Genomic DNA, 20,488 nt, shown 5'->3' with positions numbered 1-20,488 from the left:
CCTCAGAATTTTTTTTTTAGACCTCCGCAAGTCTGGTTCATCCAAATGCCTGAAGGTACCACGTTCATCTGTACAAACAATAGTACGCAAGTATAAACACCATGGGACCACTCAGCCGTCATACTGCTCAGGAAGGAGACGTGTTCTGTCTTCTAGAGATGAACGTACTTTGGTGTGAAAAGCACAAATAAATCCCAGAACAACAGCAAAGGACCTTGTGAAGATGCTGGAGGAAACAGGTACAACATTATCTATATCCACAGTAAAACGAGTCCTATATCGACATAACATGAAAGGCCGCTCAGCAAGGAAGAAACCACTGCTCCAAAACCGCCATAAAAAAGCTAGACTATGGTTTGCCAATACAAATGGGGACAAAGATCGTACTTATTGGAGAAATGTGCTCTGGTCTGATGAAACAAAATTATAACTTGTATAATGACCATCGTTATGTTTGGAAGAAAAAGGGGGAGGCTTGCAAGCCGAAGAACACCATCCCAACCATGAAGCAAGGGGGTGGCAGCATCATGTTGTGGGGGTGCTTTGCTGCAGGAGGGACTGGTGGACTTCACAAACCAGATGGCATCATGAGGAATTGAAAATTATGTGGTTATATTGAAGCAACATATCAAGACATCAGTCAGGAAGTTAAAGCTTGGTCGCAAATGGGTCTTCCAAATGGACAATGACCCCAAGCATACTTCCAAAGTTGCATGTGCGAGCAAGGAGGCCTACAAACCTGACTCAGTTACACTAGCTCTGTCAGGAGGAATGAGCCAAAATTCACACAATTTATTGTGGGAAGCTTGTGGAAGGCTATCCGAAACAATTTAAAGGCAATGCTACCAAATACTAATTGAGTGTATGTAAACTTCTGACCCACCTGGGAATGTGATGAAAGAAATAAAAGCTGAAATAAATCATTCTCTATACTATTATTCTGAAATTTCACATTCTTAAAATAAAGTGGTGATCCTAACTGACCAAAGACAGGGCATTTTTACTCGGATTAAATGTCAGGAATTGTGTAAATGTGAGTTTAAATGTATTTGGCTAAGGTGTATGTAAACTTCTGACTTCAACTGTACCCTCCCCCACACACATATACATATACACACACCCCTGTTCTGTGGATGACAGGATTAGTGTGGGTTACATGGTTGAATGGGCAGATGACTGTGTGATATGATCTGCCCTGTGGAGAGTGTGTTAAAGACATGAGAAGCCTTGAGGAAAGGGTCGCGCCTTTAGCTACATTCTGGATACCGAACAACATACAGTGGCTCACAAAGACATGACCGTAGCTCTATTTTAACAAAACTAACACAATGGTAAATGGTAAATCTAAGTGCTCTATTTTAACTACACTAACACAATGGTAAATCTAAGTGCTCTATTTGAACTAAACTAACACAATTGTAAATCTAAGTGCTCTATTTGAACTACACTAACACAATTGTAAATCTAAGTGCTCTATTTGAACTACACTAACACAATGGTAAATCTAAGTGCTCTATTTGAACTAAACTAACACAATGGTAAATCTAAGTGCAGGCTGGAGAGCTATAGGTTCAGGGGTGTGTCAGAAATATTTGACTATTTTCACTACCACAATTATTGACGCACTTGCTGGCGTTGGTGCGAAAGGGCTGGTTTTTGATGAATAAACAAGTTGTGGGTGTGCTCCATCAGAACGTGCTCCATGGGGAAATATGTGGTTGCTTTAGGTTGTGTATTTACTGTCTGTGTCACAACGTCCATAGAAGGTGGCGCCTCTCCCCGTTCGGGCGGCGCTCGGCGGTCATCGTTGCCGGCCTACTAGCTGCCCCTTTTCTGTTCGTTTGGTGATGTCTGTTTAGGTTAGCACCTGTTTTGGGTTAGGTCATTAGTGGGGTTATTTAGTCTGTCTGTTTTTGGTTTGGTGTTGTGCGGGATTAATTTTGTTTCGTCCTACGTAGGTTGGGGATTTGATTATGCTCCACTGTGCTGCATTTTGGGCATGAGGGTCTGCTGGGCTGCGTCCTAACTCATTTTGGATTTTATTCCTATTTTTTTTTGTTTTGTACTCTGCCTTGGATTTTTGGACTTATTCCATTAAACGTGTGTTTCACGTAGTTCTGTTTCCTGCGCCTGACTTCACCCCTCCTACACATTAGAGATAGAATCCCGCACCCTCTCATCGCTACGGCGGTGGAGTCATTTCACTGAGCGCGCTTCTTCACAAAACTGGATCTCAGGAGCGTGTACAATCTGGTGCGTATTCGAGGAGGGGACGATTGGAAAACCGCATTTAGTACTACATCGGGCCATTATGAGCACCTCGTCATGCCGTATGGGTTGAAGAATTCTCCAGCAGTCTTTCAATCCTTTGTGGACGAGATTCTCCGGGACCTGCTCGGTCAGGGTGTGGTGGTGTACATCGATGACATTCTGATCTACTCCGCCACACGCGCCGCGCATGTGTCTCTGGTGCGTAAAGTGCTTGTACGACTGGTGGAGCATGACCTATACGTCAAGGCTGAGAAATGTGAGTTCTCCAAACAAGAATGCTTTTCTAGGGTATCGCATTTCCACAGATGGGGTGGTGATGGAATGTGACCGCATTTCAGCCGTGCGTAATTGGCCGACTCCGACCACGGTTAAGGAGGTGCAGCGGTTTTTGGGGTTTGCCAATTACTACCGGAGGTTTATCCAGGGCTTTGGGCAGGTGGCAGCTCCCATTACCTCACTGATGAAGGGGGGGCCGGTGCGGCTACGGTGGTCGGCAGAGGCGGAAAGGGCCTTTTGTCGGCTGAAGGCCCTGTTTACTGAAGCCCCAGTGCTGGCGCATCCGGACCCCTCTTTGCCATTCATAGTGGAGGTGGACGTGTCCGAGGCTGGGGTTGGAGCTGTACTGTCACAGCGTTCGGGCGCGCCCCCGAAGCTTCGCACTTGTGCTTTCTTTTCTAGGAAGCTGAGTCTGGCGGAGCGTAACTATGATGTGGGGGACAGGGAGTTGCTAGCCATGGTCAGGGCCCTGCAGGTGTGGAGCCATTGGCTTTGAGGGGGCGAGACACCCTTTTCTCATCTGGACTGATCGCCGTAATCTGGAGTACATCCAGGCGGCGAGGAGACTGAACCCTCGTCAAGCCAGTTGGGCGATGTTTTCCACGAGATTTCAGTTCACCATCTCGTACATCCCAGGTTCCCGGAACATCAAGGCTGACGCACTGTCTCGTCTCCACGATGCCGAGGAACGGATCATCGACCCCACCCCCATACTTCCAGCCTCATGTCTGGTGGCACCAGTGGTCTGGGAGGTGGATGCGGACATCGAGCGGGCGTTGCAGGCAGAACCCACTCCACCTCAGTGTCCCGCGGGTCGTAAGTACATCCCGCTTGGTGTCCGTGATCGACTGATCCGGTGGTCGCACACACTACCCTCCTCAGGTCATCCTGGGATTGAGCGGACGGTGCGTGGGCTTAGAGGGAAGTACTGGTGGCCCACCTTGGTGAGAGACGTGAGGCTCTATGTCTCATCCTGTTCGGTGTGTGCCCAGTGTAAGGCCCCTAGACACCTGCCTAAGGGGAAATTACAGCCCCTCCCCGTTCCACAGCGACCATGGTCCCACCTATCGGTGGATTTCCTCACGGATCTCCCGCCGTCTCAGGGGAATACCACGATCCTGGTCGTTGTGGATCGGTTCGCTAAGTCCTGCCGTCTACTCCCTTTGCCCGGTCTTCCTACGGCCCTACAGACCGCGGAGGCCCTGTTTACCCATGTCTTCCGGCACTACGGGGTGCCTGAAGATATAGTCTCTGATCGAGGTCCCCAGTTTACGTCCCAAGTGTGGAGGGCGTTTATGGAGCGACTGGGGGTTTCGGTCAGTTTGACTTCAGGTTTTCACTCCGAAAGTAATGGGCAGTTGGAGAGAATTAACCAGGATGTGGGCAGGTTTCTGAGGTCTTATTGCCAGGACCGGTCGGGAGAGTGGGCGAGGTTTGTGCCATGGGCCGAGATGGCGCAGAATTCTCTTCGCCACTCCTCTACGAACCTGTCGCCCTTTCAGGTGGTGTTGGGTTACCAGCCGGTCCTGGTGCCATGGCATCAGAGCCAGACGGAGGCTCCTGCGGTGGAGGACTGGGTACAGCGCTCTAAGGAAACCTGGAGAGCCGTCCAGGAATCCCTGAAACGAGCTGTGGAGCAGCACAAGGAGAGCGCTGACCGCCACCGCAGTGAGGCCCCCGTGTTTTCCCCGGGGGACAGGGTCTGGCTCTCGACTCAGAACCCGCGCCTCAGCCTGCCCTGCCGGAAGTTGGGTTTGCGATTTGTGGGGCCATTCAAAGTCCTGAGGAGAATAAATGAGGTTTGATATAGGTTACAACTCCCTTTGTATTACCGCATTAACCCCTCATTTCATGTGTCTCTCCTCAGGCCGGTGGTAGCTGGTCCACTGCAGGACACTGAGGTGCGGGAGGTCCCTCTGCCGCCCCGGACGTCGGGGGGGGGGGGGGGGGGGGCCCTGGCGTAGACAGTCCGGTCCATCTTGGACTCCAGGCATCGGGTAGGGGGCCTTCAGGGGGGGTACAGTCCGGAGGAGAGATGCTGGGTACCGGTGGAGGACATCTTGGATCCATCACTGTTGCGGGAATTCCACAGCCTCCATCCGGATTGCCCTGTGCCTTGTCCTCCGGGTCGTCCTCGAGGTCGTCGTCGGAGCGCTGCGGGAGCCGCGTGTCGGGGGGGGTACTGTTACAACGTCCACAGAAGGTGGCACCTCTCACCTTTCGGGCGGCGCTCGGCGGTCGTTGTCGCCGGCCTACTAGCTGCCACCGATCCCCTTTTCTGTTTCGTTTGGTGATGTCTGTTTAGGTTAGCACCTGTTTTGAGTTAGGTCATTAGCAGGGTTATTTAGTCTGTCTGTTTTTGGTTTGGGGTTGTGCGGGATTAATTTTGTTTCGTCCTACGTAGGTTGGGGATTTGATTATGCTCCACTGTGCTGCATTTTAGGCATGAGGGTCTGCTGGGCTGCTTCCCAACTCATTTTGGATTTTATTCCTATTGTTTTGAGTTTTGTACCCTGCCTTGGATTTTTGGACTTATTCCATTAAACGTGTGTTTCACGTAGTTCTGTCTCCTGCGCCTGACTTCACCCGTCCTACACATTAGAGACGGTTTCTGACAGTCTGTTGTGTTGCCTTGGAGTCAACTCCAATTCCAATGTTAGTCCGTTATAGTTTGTTAAATTCCTTACAGAAACAAAATAACAAAATGTAGACCTATCCCATCTTTGATAAATAGGTTAACTTTAACCCATCTGCAGTCCACATTGTTCTAAGTAATTGCATGTCTTCAATAGCATTCACACTGATATAGAGGCTTGGCCTACTTTAAATTACATTATGGCTGAACAAGTACATGTCAAACATTGTCAATGAGCAAGATTACATTTATTATTGATAAGTCCTAAAAAGAGAATGAATAATTCAATTCAAATTCTAAACAAAACAAAAAACAACTTTAGGCTATGTCACACTTACAGGCACCATCATTTCTTCCGGTGGGCATTTAATATTAAAACAACGCAGACTATGGATGGTCTTACGTACATGGCTAAAGTAATGTGGGCCTGCCTACAATGCATAGACAAAAAGGGAATGTCAGCTCACTGTTTTACTCCTCTCAAACTTTATATTTTAATAACCTGTTAGGGCTAGGGGGCAGTATTGACACGGCTGGATAAAAAACATACCCGATTTAATCTGGTTACCACTCCTACCCAGTAACTAGAATATGCATATACTTATTACATATGGATAGAAAACACCCTAAATTTTCTAAAACTGTTTGAATGGTGTCTGTGAGTATAACAGAACTCAAATGGCAGGTCAAAACCTGAGAGATTCCTTTACAGGAAGTGGCCTGTCTGACCATTTCTTGAACTTCTTTTCCATCTCTATCATTTACTAAGGATCTCTGCTCTAACGTGACACTTCCCACGTCGTCCATAGGCGCTCAGAGCCCGGGAAAAAACAGAATGTCGTCATTCCAGCCCCAGGCTGAAACACATTATCGCCTTTCTCAAGTGGCCGATCAAGGGACACGGGCTTATGCGCGTGACCCCGACCGCCCCCGCCTTTGGGATTTTTTCCTCTGTTTGCCGAAAAGGAGATTCCCTGTCGGAATATTATCGCTTTTCTACGAGAAAAGTGTCGTAAAAATTGATTTTAAACAGCGGTTGACATGCTTCGAAGTACGGTAATGGAATATTTAGAATTTTATTGTCACGAATTGCGCCATGCGCGTGACACTTCTTTACTATTTCGGATAGTGTCTGGAACGCACGAACAAAACGCCGCTATTCGGATATAACGATGGATTATTTTGGACCAAACCAACATTTGTTATTGAAATAGCAGTCCTGGGTGTGCATTCTGACAAAGACAACAAAAGGTAATCAAACTTTTATAATAGTAAATATGATTATGGTGAGTGCTAAACTTGCCAGGTGTCTAAATAGCGAGCCCGTGAAGCCTGGGCTATGTACTTAGAATATTGCAAAATGTGCTTTCACCAAAAAGCTATTTTAAAATCGGACATATCGAGTGCATAGAGGAGGTCTGTATCTATAATTCTTAAAATAATTGTTATGCTTTTTGTGAACGTTTATCGTGAGTAATTTAGTAAAATGTTAGCGAATTCCCCGGAAGTTTGCGGGGGGTATGCTAGTTCTGAACGTCACATGCTAATGTAAAAAGCTGGTTTTTGATATAAATATGAACTTGATTGAACAAAACATGCATGTATTGTATAACATAATGTCCTAGGGTTGTCATCTGATGAAGATCATCAAAGGTGAGTGCTGCATTTAGCTGTCTTCTGGGTTTTGGTGACATTATATGCTGGCTTGAAAAATGGGTGTCTGATTATTTCTGGCTTGGTACTCTGCTGACATAATCTAATGTTTTGCTTTCGTTGTAAAGCCTTTTTGAAATCGGACAGTGTGGTTAGATTAACGAGAGTCTTGTCTTTAAATGGCTGTAAAATAGTCATATGTTTGAAAAATGAAAGTTTTCGGATTTTAGAGGAGTTTGTATTTCGCGCCACGCCCATCATTGGATATTGGAGCAGGTGTTCCGCTAGCGGAACGTCTAGATGTAAGAGGTTAAATAATTGTTATATATTTTGTCAACGTTTATGATGAGTATTTTTGTAAATTGATGTGCACATTCACCGGACGTTTTGGTGGGAATACATTTTCTGAACATCACGCGCCAATGTAAAATGCTGTTTTTGGATATAAATATGAACTTTATCGAACAAAACATACATGTATTGTGTAACATAATGTCCTAGAAGATCGTCAAAGGTTAGTGCTTCATTTAGCTGTGTTTTGGGTTTTATTGACACATGGCCTTGCTTGGAAAATTGCTGTGTGATTATTTTTGTCAATGTACTCTCTTAACATAATCTAATGTTTTGCTTTCGCTGTAAAGCCTTTTTGAAATCGGACAATGTGGTTACATCAAGGAGAAGTGTATCTTTAAAATGGTGTAAAATAGTTGTATGTTTGAAAAAGTTGAATTATGACATTTTGTTGTTTTTGAATTTGCCGCCCTGATATTTCACTGGCTGTGTCCCGCAGGTCCACGTAGCCCATAGAAGTTAAGGAGCACCTTTAGCACCTCGGACTCAGTGACCGCCTGCAGGGAGAAACTTTGCAGCGTGGCAGGGGAAAAAGAGGGAGGTGTCATGTCCTGACCAGTAGAGGGAGTATTAGTTATTGTAGTTTGGTCAGGACGTGGCAGAGGGTATTTGTTTTATGTGGTTCGGGGGTTATGTGTATTGTAGAGGGGTGTTTTATTTATGTGTTCCGGGGTTTTGGTGTATGTTCTGGTTTTTGTATTCTAGGGTTTTTCTTGTGGTTATATTTCTTTGTGGTCTGTGTGGCTCTCGATCAGGAACACCTGTTCATCGTTGTTCCTGATTGAGAGTAATATTTAAAGAGCTTGTTTTCACTTGTTTGTTTGTGGGTAGTTGTTTTAGCACTGCTTTTAGTTAGCCTACTAAACTGTTCCTGTCGTTCTTTGTTTATTGTTTTTTTCATGTTCACTTTAATAAATAAGTATGAGTATTCACGTACCCGCTGCGCCTTGGTCTCATCTATACGACAGCCGCGACAGAACTACCCACCAAACAAGGACCAAGCAGCGGGGGAAGGAGCAGCAGGTAAAAAATTATATGGACTATGAGGGGAATTGGACATGGGAGGAAATTCTGGACGGGGCTGGACCTTGGCATCAGGCTGGGGACTACCGTCTCCCTCCGGAGGAAATAGAGGCAGCCAAGGCGGAGAGGCGTCGGTACGAGGCTTTGTATGTGCTGAGGGAGAAGCACGAGAGGCACCCCCAATAATTTTTTTGGGGGGGCACACGGGTAGTTTGGCTGGGCCAAGGGTGAGCCCTAAGCCAGCTCCCCGTGCTTATAGTGAGGTTCGTATGGAGTGGAGGGTGCCGAGGTATGCAGAAGTGCGCACGATCTCGCCCTTACGCACGCACAGTCTAGTGCGAGTGATCCCAGCCCCTCGCAAATGCCGTGCTAGAGTTGGCATCCAGCCTGGTAGGAGGATGCCTGCGCAGCGCATCTGGTCACTGGTGCGCTTCCTAGGTCCAGGCTACCCTACGCCCGCTCTACGCACGGCAACCATCAGGCCCCTGCACAGCCCAGTTCGCCCTGTACCAGCACTCTGCTCGTACAGTGCTACTAATTCCTTCCAGCCAGGACAGGTTGTGCAGGAGGTGCGATCGAGACCGCCTGTGCGTCTTCACGGCCCGGTATATCCACAGCCAGCATCACGCACCAGGCCTCCAGTGCGTCAGCCCAGTCCAACTCGGCCGATTCCTGCTCCCCGCACTAGCCCTGAGGTGCGTGTCCCCAAACTGGCACTTCCAGTACCAGCACCACGCATCAGGCTTCCAGTGCGGCAGCCCAGTCCAACTCAGCCTGTTCCCGCTCCCCGCACTAGCCCTGAGGTGCGTGTCCCCAAACTGGGACTTCCAGTACTAGCACCACGCATCAGGCTTCCAGTGCGTCAGCCCAGTCCAACTCGGCCTGTTCCTGCTCCCCGCACTAGCCCTGAGGTGCGTGTCCCCAGGCTGGTACCTCCACTACCAGCCCCACGCATCAGGCTTCCAGTGCGTCAGCCCAGTCCCAAGCTTCCGACGACAGCGCCCCGTCCAGAGTGTCCGGCAACAGTACCCCGTCCAGAGTGTCCGGAGACAGTACCCCGTCCAGAGTGTCCGACGACAGTTCCCCGTCCAGAGTGTCCGGAGACAGTACCCCGTCCAGAGTGTCCGACGACAGTGCCCCGTCCAGAGTGTCCGACGACAGTGCCCCGTCCAGAGTGTCCGGCAACAGTGCCCCGTCCAGAGTGTTCGGCAACAGTGCCCCGTCCAGAGTGTCCGGCAACAGTACCCCGTCCAGAGTATCCGGTAATAGCGTATAGCCCGGAACAGAGTGAGATGGCCTACAGTTCGGAACCAAGAGAGACGGCCCACTGTTCAGAGTCGAGTGAGACGGCCCACAGTTCGGAATGGAGTGAGAGGCTCTACAGTCCGAAACCGAGTAAGACGGCCTACAGTCCGGAACCAAGTGAGACAGCCTACAGTCCGGAACCAAGTGAGAGGGCCTACAGCTCAGAAACGAGTGAGTCTGCCTACAGCTCAGAACCGAGTGAGTCTGCCTACAGCTCAGAACCGAGTGAATCTGCCTACAGCTCAGAACCGAGTGAGTCTGCCTACAGCTCAGAACCGAGTGAGTCTGCCTACAGTCCTGAACCGAGTGAGTCTGCCTACAGCTCAGAACCGAGTGAGTCTGCCTACAGTCCTGAACTGAGTGAGTCTGCCTACAGTCCTGAACCGAGTGAGTCTGCCTACAGCTCAGAACCGAGTGAGTCTGCCTACAGTGCTGAACCGAGTGAGTCTGCCTACAGCTCAGAACCGAGTGAGTCTGCCTACAGTCTGGAATCGAGTGAGTCTGCATACAGTCCGGAACCGAGCGAGTCTGCCTACAGTCCGGAGCCGAGCGAGTCTGCCTACAGTCCGGAGCCGAGCGAGTCTGCCTACAGTCCGGAGCCGAGCGAGTCTGCCTAGAGTCCGGAGCCGAGCGAGTCTGCCTACAGTCCGGAGCCGAGCGAGTCTGCCTACAGTCCGGAACCGAGCAAGTCTGCCTACGGTCCGGAACAGAGTGAGTCTGCCTACAGTTTGGAGCTTCCAGAGTCGGCCTACAGTCCGGAGCCCCCAGAGACGCTATACAGCCCTGAGTATTCTGCAGGGGTGGACAGGTTGGGTGGGGGTTGTAGACCGGAACCTGAGCCACCTCCAGTATAGGTGGGTTGGGGAGGGGGGGGGGGGGGTGTAGCACAGGAGCTGTCGTTGACGGCAGCCACCCTCCCTTCCCTCCCTTTAGTTAGGGGTTTATTTGTTTTGTTTATTTTTGTTTAGGTGCAACGGGGTCTGCACCTTTGGGGGGGGGGGGGGGTAATGTCACGTCCTGACCAGTAGAGGGAGTATTAGTTATTGTAGTTTGGTCAGGACGTGGCAGAGGGTATTTGTTTTATGTGGTTCGGGGGTTATGTGTATTGTAGAGGGTTGTTTTATTTATGTGTTCCGGGGTTTTGGTGTATGTTCTGGTTTTTGTATTCTAGGGTTTTTCTTGTGGTTATATTTCTTTGTGGTCTGTGTGGCTCTCGATCAGGAACAGCTGTTCATCGTTGTTCCTGATTGAGAGTCATATTTAAAGAGCTTGTTTTCACTTGTTTGTTTGTGGGTAGTTGTTTTAGCACTGCTTTTAGTTAGCCTGCTAAACTGTTCCTGTCGTTCTTTGTTTATTGTTTTTTTCGTGTTCACTTTAATAAATAAGTATGAGTATTCACGTACCCGCTGCGCCTTGGTCTCATCTATAGGACAGCCGTGACAGGAGGAGCATCGGGGCTAGTTGCATTAGAAGGGGTGGGAGATGAGGAAATGTTGGACGGGCAAGGAGGCATGAGTCTGAGTCAAATAGGAATCCTGTCTTAATGAAGTGGTGATTAAAGAGCTCAGCCATGTGCTTCTTGTCAGTAACAACCACATCATCAACTTTAAGAGACATGTGCAGCTGTGAGGAGGAGGGTTTATTCTCCAGGTCTTTAACCATTTTCCAGAACTTCTTGGGGTTAGACCCACAGAGAGAAAACTGCTCCTAAATGTAACTAACTTTGGCCTTCCAGATAGCCTGAGTGCCTTTCGCCAAACGCAATTCTTGAGGTGGAGTAACTCTGCAAGATCACGGTCGAACCAGGGGCTGAACCTGTTTTCAATTCTCATTTTCTTTATGGGGGCATATTACTGAAAATATCAAAAAAGAAGGTCCAAGATTATTCGACAGAGGGGATCAAGCTGATTCTATACCAATTTACAGAGACCAGGTCATGAAGGAAGGCTTGCTCATTAAAGTTTTTTAGCAAGCGTCTATGACAAATCAGGACAGGGTGTTTCACTGAGCAGCCATTACGAACACAGGCTGTAAAACAGTGATCACTAAGGTCATTACAGAAAACCCCAGATTGGTACCTATCAGGATTATTTGTGAGGATAACATTGAGGAGAGTAGCCTTTTCTGTGTGTTTGGAGTCATACCTTGATTGGTAATAATCTGGATTGGTAATATTCTGAAAAAGATTTAGGAAGTTCCATTGCTTTAGGAATTGGTCAGGTGGTTTAAGCATGTCCCAGTTTAGGTCACCTAGCAATACAAATTCAGGCTTAGTGTAAGGGGCCAGGAGAGAGCTTAGGGCAGGTAGGGTACAGGCCGGTGCTGATGGAGGACGATAACACCCAGCAACAGTCAACGAAGAGCTATTTGAAAGTTTAATACTTAAAACCAGCAAATCAAATTGTTTGGGGACAGACTTGGTAGAGACAACCGAGCACTGAAGGTGACCCTTGGTAAATATTGCCACTCACTCACCTTTGGTTATAGCCAGAAAGGTTAACATCAGTATTTAAAACACTCTTTCTTAACTACGTCTCGGTGATGACCAACACATCTGGAATAGAGCTGTGAACCTACATTTTCAATTTATCCATTTTAGGTAATAAGCTTCTAGTGTTAATGTGCAAAAAACCCAGGCTTTTACGAGAGCAGAAATCAGTGAAGCAGATATCAGAACACAAGTCAGAATTGGGGCTAGCAACAGTAGATGGGCCAGGGTGTACATGCACTGTATGTCTGCTTGGTGAGGTTAACATGAATACAAAGCCGGCGAGAGGTGGTTAGAATAGGATGGGGGCCAAAAGTCTGTGTAACCAGTTGAGAGTCAGAATTCTGAGTGTGAGAACCAACATAGTCTGTCCCACAGTAGGGTAAACAACAAAGTTCATAGTCAACAAAGCATGCAGGAGTCATGAGGCAACTAGCAAAATAGCAAAATGCACAAGAAATAAAAAATAACGACTTGAGGCTAGCCATTGTAAGGTCAGAGTCCCCCCCCCCCAACATGCCTGTGGGCTTGAGGCCTGCAAAAGCTTGGTAGAGAGGTGGGAGCTCCTCACAGCTGCACATGTCTCTTAAAGTTGATGATGTGGTTGTTACTGACAAGAAGCACATGGCTGAGCTCTTTAATCACCACTTCATTAAGACAGGATACCTGTACCAGACAGTAGGAGACAAGCCAGGGCAGATAGTGAACAGATCGCCAGGTGGAATCCAAGCAGCAGTGCTTTATTTCTGGAGGCAGATTTCTTGTATAAAATGCCTCTGGATTTGGGAGGGGTAGCCTGTGAGACTCCTGCCATGTGTTGGGCTCAAAGGCTTCGACACCTTTCACTTCGCGCCTCAGTGCTAATTGAAGTTGTTTCTGGTCTTTCTAAAATGAGGTTGTAGGTTTGGAGTTTTGATCTGAAGAGAAGGTTATGCTGTGGGTGGTAGCATCCTGTATATATCCCTCCTGAAAAATCCAAGTTTATCTTACTCCAAAACTATCTTATTGTTAAAAACATGTTGAAAAATGTGAGCTCACATGCAGCTGTGTGCTTTAAGTTAGCATTCAGTCCTTATAAAGTAAATGTTTTTTTTTATTTCACATTTAACCAGGTAGGCAAGTTGAGAACAAGTTCTCATTTACAATTGCGACCTGGCCAAGATAAAGCAAAGCAGTTTGACACATACAACAACACAGAGTTACACATGGAGTAAAACAAACATACAGTCAATAATATAGTAGAAAAATAAGTCTATAAGTGAGCAAATGAGGTGAGATATGGGAGGTAAAGGCAAAAAAGGCCATGGTGGCGAAGTAAATACAATATAGCAAGTAAAACACTGGAATGGTAGATTTGTAGTGGAAGAAAGTGCAAAGTAGAAATAGAAATAATGGGATGCAAAGGAGCAAAATAAATAAATAAAATAAATACAGTATGGGAAGAGGTAGTTGTTTGGGCTAAATTATAGATGGGCTATGTACAGGTGCAGTAATCTGTGAGCTGCTCTGTCAGCTGGTGCTTAAAGCTAGTGAGGGAGATAAGTGTTTCCAGTTTTAGAGATTTTTGTAGTTCGTTCCAGTCATTGGCAGCAGAGAACTGGAAGGAGAGGCGGCCGAAGGAGGAATTGGCTTTGGGGGTGACCAGAGAGATATACCTGGTGGAGCGCGTGCTACAGGTGGGTGCTGCTATGGTGACCAGTGAGCTGAGATAAGGGGGAACTTTGCCTAGCAGGGTCTTGTAGATGACCTGGAGCCAGTGGGTTTGGCGACGAGTATGAAGCGAGGGCCAGCCAACGAGAGCGTACAGGTCGCAGTGGTGGGTAGTATATGGGATTTCGGTGACAAAACGGATGGCACTGTGATATATTAGTGTAATGTATTTTCTTGCCTTTTGAAAATTAAAGATTCAGACTAGACAATACTCACTCAGTTTCAGGTTGGATGGTGTTTTCAGGTTTCTGTTTGTTTTCCAGAGCATTTGATGTATAGCTTGGGAATAATAGTCCAAAATCAGGTTGCAGGTTTGGAGTTTTGATTTGGAGTGAAGGTTATGTTGTAGAGGGTAGCATCCTGTATGTGTCCCTGCCACAAAATACAAGTTTATCTAACTCTAAATCTTTATATATACTGCTCAAAAAAATAAAGGGAACACTTAAACAACACAATCTAACTCCAAGTCAATCACACTTCTGTGAAATCAAACTGTCCAGTTAGGAAGCAACACTGATTGACAATAAATTTCACATGCTGTTGTGCAAATGAAATAGACAACAAGTGGAAATTATAGCCAATTAGCAAGACACCCCCAATAAAGGAGTGGTTCTGCAGGTGGTAGCCACAGACCACTTCTCAGTTCCTATGCTTCCTGGCTGATGTTTTGGTCATTTTTGAATGCTGGCGGTGCTTTCACTCTAGTGGTAACATGAGACGGAGTCTACAACCCACACAAGTGGCTCAGGTAGTGCAGCTCATCAAGGATGGCACATCAATGCGAGCTGTGGCAAGAAGGTTTGCTGTGTCTGTCAGCGTAGTGTTCAGAGCATGGAGGCGCTACCAGGAGACAGGCCAGTACATCAGGAGATGTGGAGGAGGCCGTAGGAGGGCAACAACCCAGCAGCAGGACCGCTACCTCTGCCTTTGTGCAAGGAGGAGCACTGCCAGAGCCCTGCAAAATGACCTCCAGCAGGCCACAAATGTGCATGTGTCTGCTCAAACGGTCAGAAACAGACTCCATGAGGGTGGTATGAGGGCCCGACGTCCACAGGTGGGGGTTGTGCTTACAGCCCAACACCGTGCAGAACGTTTGGCATTTGCCAGAGAACACCAAGATTGGCAAATTCGCCACTGGCGCCCTGTGCTCTTCACAGATTAAAGCAGGTTCACACTGAGCACATGGGACAGACGTGACAGTCTGGAGACGCCGTGGAGAACGTTCTGCTGTCTGCAACATCCTCCAGCATGAACGGTTTGGCGGTGGGTCAGTCATGGTGTGGGGTGGGATTTCTTTGGGGGGCCGCACAGCCCTCCATGTGCTCGCCAGAGGTAGCCTGACTGCCATTAGGTACCGAGATGAGATCCTCAGACCCCTTGTGAGACCATATGCTGGTGCGGTTGGCCCTGGGTTCCTTCTAATGCAAGACAATGCTAGACCTCATGTGGCTGGAGTGTGTCAGCAGTTCTTGCAAGAGGAAGGCATTGATGCTATGGACTGGCCCGCCCGTTCCCCAGACCTGAATCGAATTGAGCACATCTGGGACATCATGTCTCGCTCCATCCACCAACGCCACGTTGCACCACAGACTGTCCAGGAGTTGGCGGATGCTTTAGTCCAGGTCTGGGAGGAGATCCCTCAGGAGACCATCCGCCACCTCATCAGGAGCATGCCCAGGCATTGTAGGGAGGTCATACAGGCACGTGGAGGCCACACACACTACTGAGCCTCATTTTGACTTGTTTTAAGGACATTACATCAAAGTTGGATCAGCCTGTAGTGTGGTTTTCCACTTTAATTTTGAGTGTGACTCCAAATCCAGACCTCCATGGGTTGATAAATTGGATTTCCATTGATTATTTTTGTGTGATTTTGTTGTCAGCACATTCAACTATGTAAAGATAAAAGTATTTAATAAGATTATTTCATTCATTCAGATCTAGGATGTGTTATTTTAGTGTTCCCTTTATTTTTTTGAGCAGTGTATTTTTAAAACATGCTGAAACATCTGCTCATGACCTCTCTCTCTCTCTGTCCTCTGTCTCTACTAAAGGACACCAATAATAAGAAGAGACTTCCTTGAGCCAAGAAACACGAGCAATGGACATCAGACAGGTGGAAATCTTTCCTACCACAGCATTCTGCAGCGATACGCCATCCCATCTGGTTTGCGCTTAGTGGGACTATAATTTGTTTTTCAACAGGACAATGAACCAAAACACCCCCCCCCCCCCCCCCCAAAGGATTCCTGGTGTTACGGCTGGAAAATGCCAGTGCGCCAGCTTTTACATCATGAAAATGCAATTAATGTGCGTTTAACACTAGCACCACCTTACGCCAGCTGAAAATAGAACCCTATGTCTGGGAGGCTGTTTGAATAGATAAACCAGGCCCCCAGTGTCCGTTCTGGAGTGTGAAGTCATGAGCTCTGAGGGTTGGCTACTGCGTAGAAACCTAGCGGTGCCAAAAGCCCTGCTCTGCCCCAGAAAACCTATGTAAATTACGATAGCCAGAACAGCCAAATGTATTTATTTTTTTCTGGCCGTTTTGGCCTCTAAAATGTGTTTATTACGATCAAGTTCGACCCCCAGGGTGAATTCTTTTAAAGTTCGCTACAAATCTGGATATTTAATGAAATAGTGGTCCGTTCTAACTACTACATTTGTCGTCACACAGGACCACATGCTGACTAATCATGGCCCGACAGGCTACGAGGAGACGCTCTTTGCACGTGCACCTAAAGGGTTGTGGTGTGTCAGATGAGAGCACGCCTGTCAAGTGGAGATAAAGGGGATGACCAATGTCTATGGGGTTTCTAGTATTGACGCCGACGCCAAGTAGCAGCGTTGGGTTGACTCTTTCAGGCAGGATGAAAACAAGGACATCCTTTGCTAGTTCCTTTGCTAGTTACGGCCAATTTCACCATGATCCTTAGTGGTTTTTTTTGGTGCCATTCAGCCCCATTCAGCAATACGGCGTGCTTCAAAATCAAAAACTTCCAGCTTCATGCGTCATCGGGAATTTCCAAAGGAATATGTGGATGACATCAGTGCTATAACTATCTACAGGTTTTAATACCTATGAGATGAACACACACTTTCAGTCAGAGGCTAACAATACATGGGTTGGTTATTATAATAGCTAACTACTGAATGGCCACTGACTCTAGATCAAAACTACCAGCTCCGGTCAGAGAACTGTACAAGATTACAGTTGAACAACCAGTGTCAGTTGTAATAACTGTCAAATGAATCTCCTCTTTGACTGAATCGAAATGGAATTGACCACAACCCTGGACACAACCTCTCCAGGAGTGGGTCTTTCAGTCCACACACCCACAGACACAGATATGGAGGGAAGAGGTTGAGAGGAGTGTGTGTGTGTGTGTGTGTGTGTGTGTGTGTGTGTGTGTGTGTGTGTGTGTGTGTGTGTGTGTGTGTGTGTGTGTGTGTGTGTGTGTGTGTGTGTGTGTGTGTGTGCGCGTGTGAAAACACACACACACCCTCTTGCCTGCTGGGCTTACCCATGCCTGTTTGTGGTGTGAAATAGGGGAGAAGGGGGTTCTAAGCCCAGCCGTGCTGCTCTCTCTCTAATAAGGGCCTTCTTCATACACACCGTGTGCTGCTTTTCACACAGGGACAATCAGTTGGGAGAAATGTTCAATGGAGAAAATTGTGTCAAGATTTGTCCTCATTTGTATTGTTGCGCCTATGAGACGTGACGATACAATCCGATGTCTTTAGAGATTCAACCAGACATCTCACCAACCTGATAACTTCAACTCTCCTATGAGACGTGACGATACGGCCAGATGTCTTTAGAGATTCAACCAGACATCTCACCAACCTGATAACTTCAACTCTCCTATGAGACGTGACGATACGGCCAGATGTCTTTAGAGATTCAACCAGACATCTCACCAACCTGATAACTTCAACTCTCCTATGAGACGTGACGATATGGCCAGATGTCTTTGGAGATTCAACCATCTCTCAGGGCAGATATCAAATACATACACAAAAGGAAGACAACAGTGTTTAATTCAAATTCAGACATGGTAACTAGGTGAGCCTTCTCTGAGCAAATCAGTGGCACGGATCAATGAAGTGACTCCCAGAGACAACCAACAGACACTGTGGATACTGAGTCTGCAGGACGAGAGTTGCCAACCCCTGGTCTGGCAAAGCCTTCATATACCAAGACTACCCAAACTCATTAAAGATACAGTTGCACACACACAAACACACACACACACACACACACACACACACACACACACAGTAATGCAATCGTGCTAGGGTCAGCAGTGCAAAATTAATGATGCTTAAGTAAACTTCAGATTAATTATAGATAGGACAATATGTCTCTGTGCTGCAGCCTACCTCTACCTGCAGCCATGTTAATGAGGTGCTAACCTGCTCCAGCAGAGAAAGGGAGAGACTGACCTGACACTGCACTGGTCTGAAGGGAAGAAGGATCACTGACTAACTGATTATTCCTCTAATTACTCATTTAGCTAGTGGCTAGTATGATACTGTCCTACAGACAGTATAGTGAAGAGAGAAAAATCACAATCTCAACGTCTAATGTCGGCTAGAATTAAATCAAACCAAATGAAGAGTGCTAGATATGCTACTTATTTCAATGAATCCCAAAGAAACCTAAAGTTATAATCAAGTAATTATGTATTAGGATAGGCTATATGCTACCATTGGCTGTAAAATGAAGCAGAAAATATGCTGGCAAATTATTAACCAAAACTTTAGGAATGGAACAAATGAATTTATCCACTACGCAACCATCCCGTTTGAGGACCACTGTGAACAGTTCAACCGCTGCGAAATCCACTCTGCTTTCCTTTCAGAACCACAATGAAACCCGCCCGATGGACAAGGGTCATGCGCTTCTCATGAAGACGGATGGACGGACATGGAGTATCTTGAATGGGCTGTGGGCTAACGAATCAATTACTCAAACCATTAACAATGTGCTAAATAGAGAAATGCCACATCTCCTAAATACGAATCTGGATATGCTATTCCGGAACACCATGACAGCGATGTGAAGTTCACCCATGAAAACCCAATAGGACACAGTCAAGCTCCTTATGAAAGAGAACTTAATGGACTGAGGCTACTGACACAAACCTCACCAAGCAGACATACAGTGACCAACTACTGTTATACCAGTTCAAACTTCCTAGAAATGTTAACATGAGAAATCAGAACATTGCTCTGAGGGGAACTGTGAAATACAATGTATTACGTTATTTCTCCTGTATGGATGTTGACCTTTACGCAAAATTGACAAAGAACTGAGGATATCTCCCAAGTCCCCCAGTTTATTGACATCGTAATACCTCCACCCTAATAAACTGAGCAAACATGCTGTTATTGATGTTGAAAATATACCCCCCACAACCGATCTGTGAAAAAAAGAAGCCCTATTGATTTAACCTAACGCTTAATACAAAAATACACAGCCAATTACAAATATCATTATCTCTGTTTTATAAAAGGTAGACCAATGATTTAAATTAGTAGTTTCATGAATGAAACAGCGCTCTTACCGTCCACAGCCATAGTCGGTCTCAGTGTGTATCTATCTCTCCGTGGTTGCCTCAGTAATTGTCTCCCATTGCTTCTGTATCTGTCTGGCTAGCAGAGAGTATGTGCGTGAGAGACCGCACGATTTGGCAGTAGGCTACTGCGCGCGTTTGTGTGTGTAGCTGTGTGTGAGGACCGGTGAAGACTACACGGACAGATAGTCAGAGCACACCGTCTCATCACACCGTTTGTTTTCGGTAGTCCGCAGCCAACCGACTCCGTTGTTGTTAACTCCTCACCTTTTTCGTACATGACTGCGCCGAGAAACAAAAGGTCACCATTGAACACGCGCGTGTGCGCTGACATTGCGCACGCGCCCAGTCTAGGCTATGAGATGGTTTATGCAGGCTACAAGATGAAGCCTTAGATATTTTAATAATTTCTGTCAAATGAAACGTCCATTCAAATAGAAGAGAAAATATGTATCCATTGGGGTAAAGCCTAGAGTAGGCTAGACCATAATATTACACAACAGTATTTTATTAAACCCCCATATTCCTTTCGTGGGTAATCTTCCTCAATGGCTGCAATTACCAAGATAGCAATAGATAAAACAGTTATATAGCCTAGGCTATTGGGAGTTCATTAAAAATATATATATATTTAACGAGGCAAGTCAGTTAAGAATAAATTCTTATTTTACAATGACGGCCTACCCCTGCCAAACCGTACCTTATCCCGGACGACGCTGGGCCAATTGTGCGCCACCCTATGGGAAATTTGGTTAGATTCAAGAATAATCAAATGAATTGAACAAAGAAAATTCATTCCAGGCATTGTGTTGTTACAGTAAATAGATGGACCTAGTTGGACCTAGTTGTTCATCAACAGGATCCGTGTCCCCTGAACGAAAGAATCGGGATGAGAGGAGAGAAAAACATGAGTTGAGAACGCCGGATGGTCAAAGTAAGACCTGAAGCCCTCGCAGCTGCATTGACATTGGGAGACCTGCATTTCAACTACTTATCTAAATATAATAATAATAACAATAATAATAATAACAACAACAACAATAATATAATAATAACAATATATATTATATATATGCCAAGCACCATGCTTTACCAAATGAGCACCAGAAACCACTATCTTTGTCTCTGCATGACTAGAACGCTACTGGCAATCATTTCTGTTGGATGAAGAACAACAGGATACACTGCACTACAAAG

At 46.6% G+C, this 20,488-nt stretch overlaps 1 protein-coding gene across 1 annotated transcript in view; it reads right to left on the bottom strand.

Moving 5' to 3' along the window:
• samd10b (sterile alpha motif domain containing 10b) overlaps positions 1–19,580 on the bottom strand; it is a 143,902-nt gene extending 124,322 nt beyond the window's left edge. Inside the window, exon 1 of the mRNA XM_045693020.2 lies at positions 19,283–19,580. Within this exon, the coding sequence (XP_045548976.1) occupies positions 19,283–19,295 (13 nt within the window). The 5' untranslated portion in view covers positions 19,296–19,580. The remainder of the gene's footprint in view (positions 1–19,282) is intronic.
• Between the last annotated feature and the right edge of the window lie 908 nt (positions 19,581–20,488).

Source organism: Salmo salar, chromosome 13 (genome assembly GCF_965601325.2).
Source record: "Salmo salar chromosome 13, fSalSal1, whole genome shotgun sequence".
NCBI lineage: Eukaryota > Metazoa > Chordata > Actinopteri > Salmoniformes > Salmonidae > Salmo > Salmo salar.
This window is presented reverse-complemented; position numbering and strand designations above follow the sequence as displayed.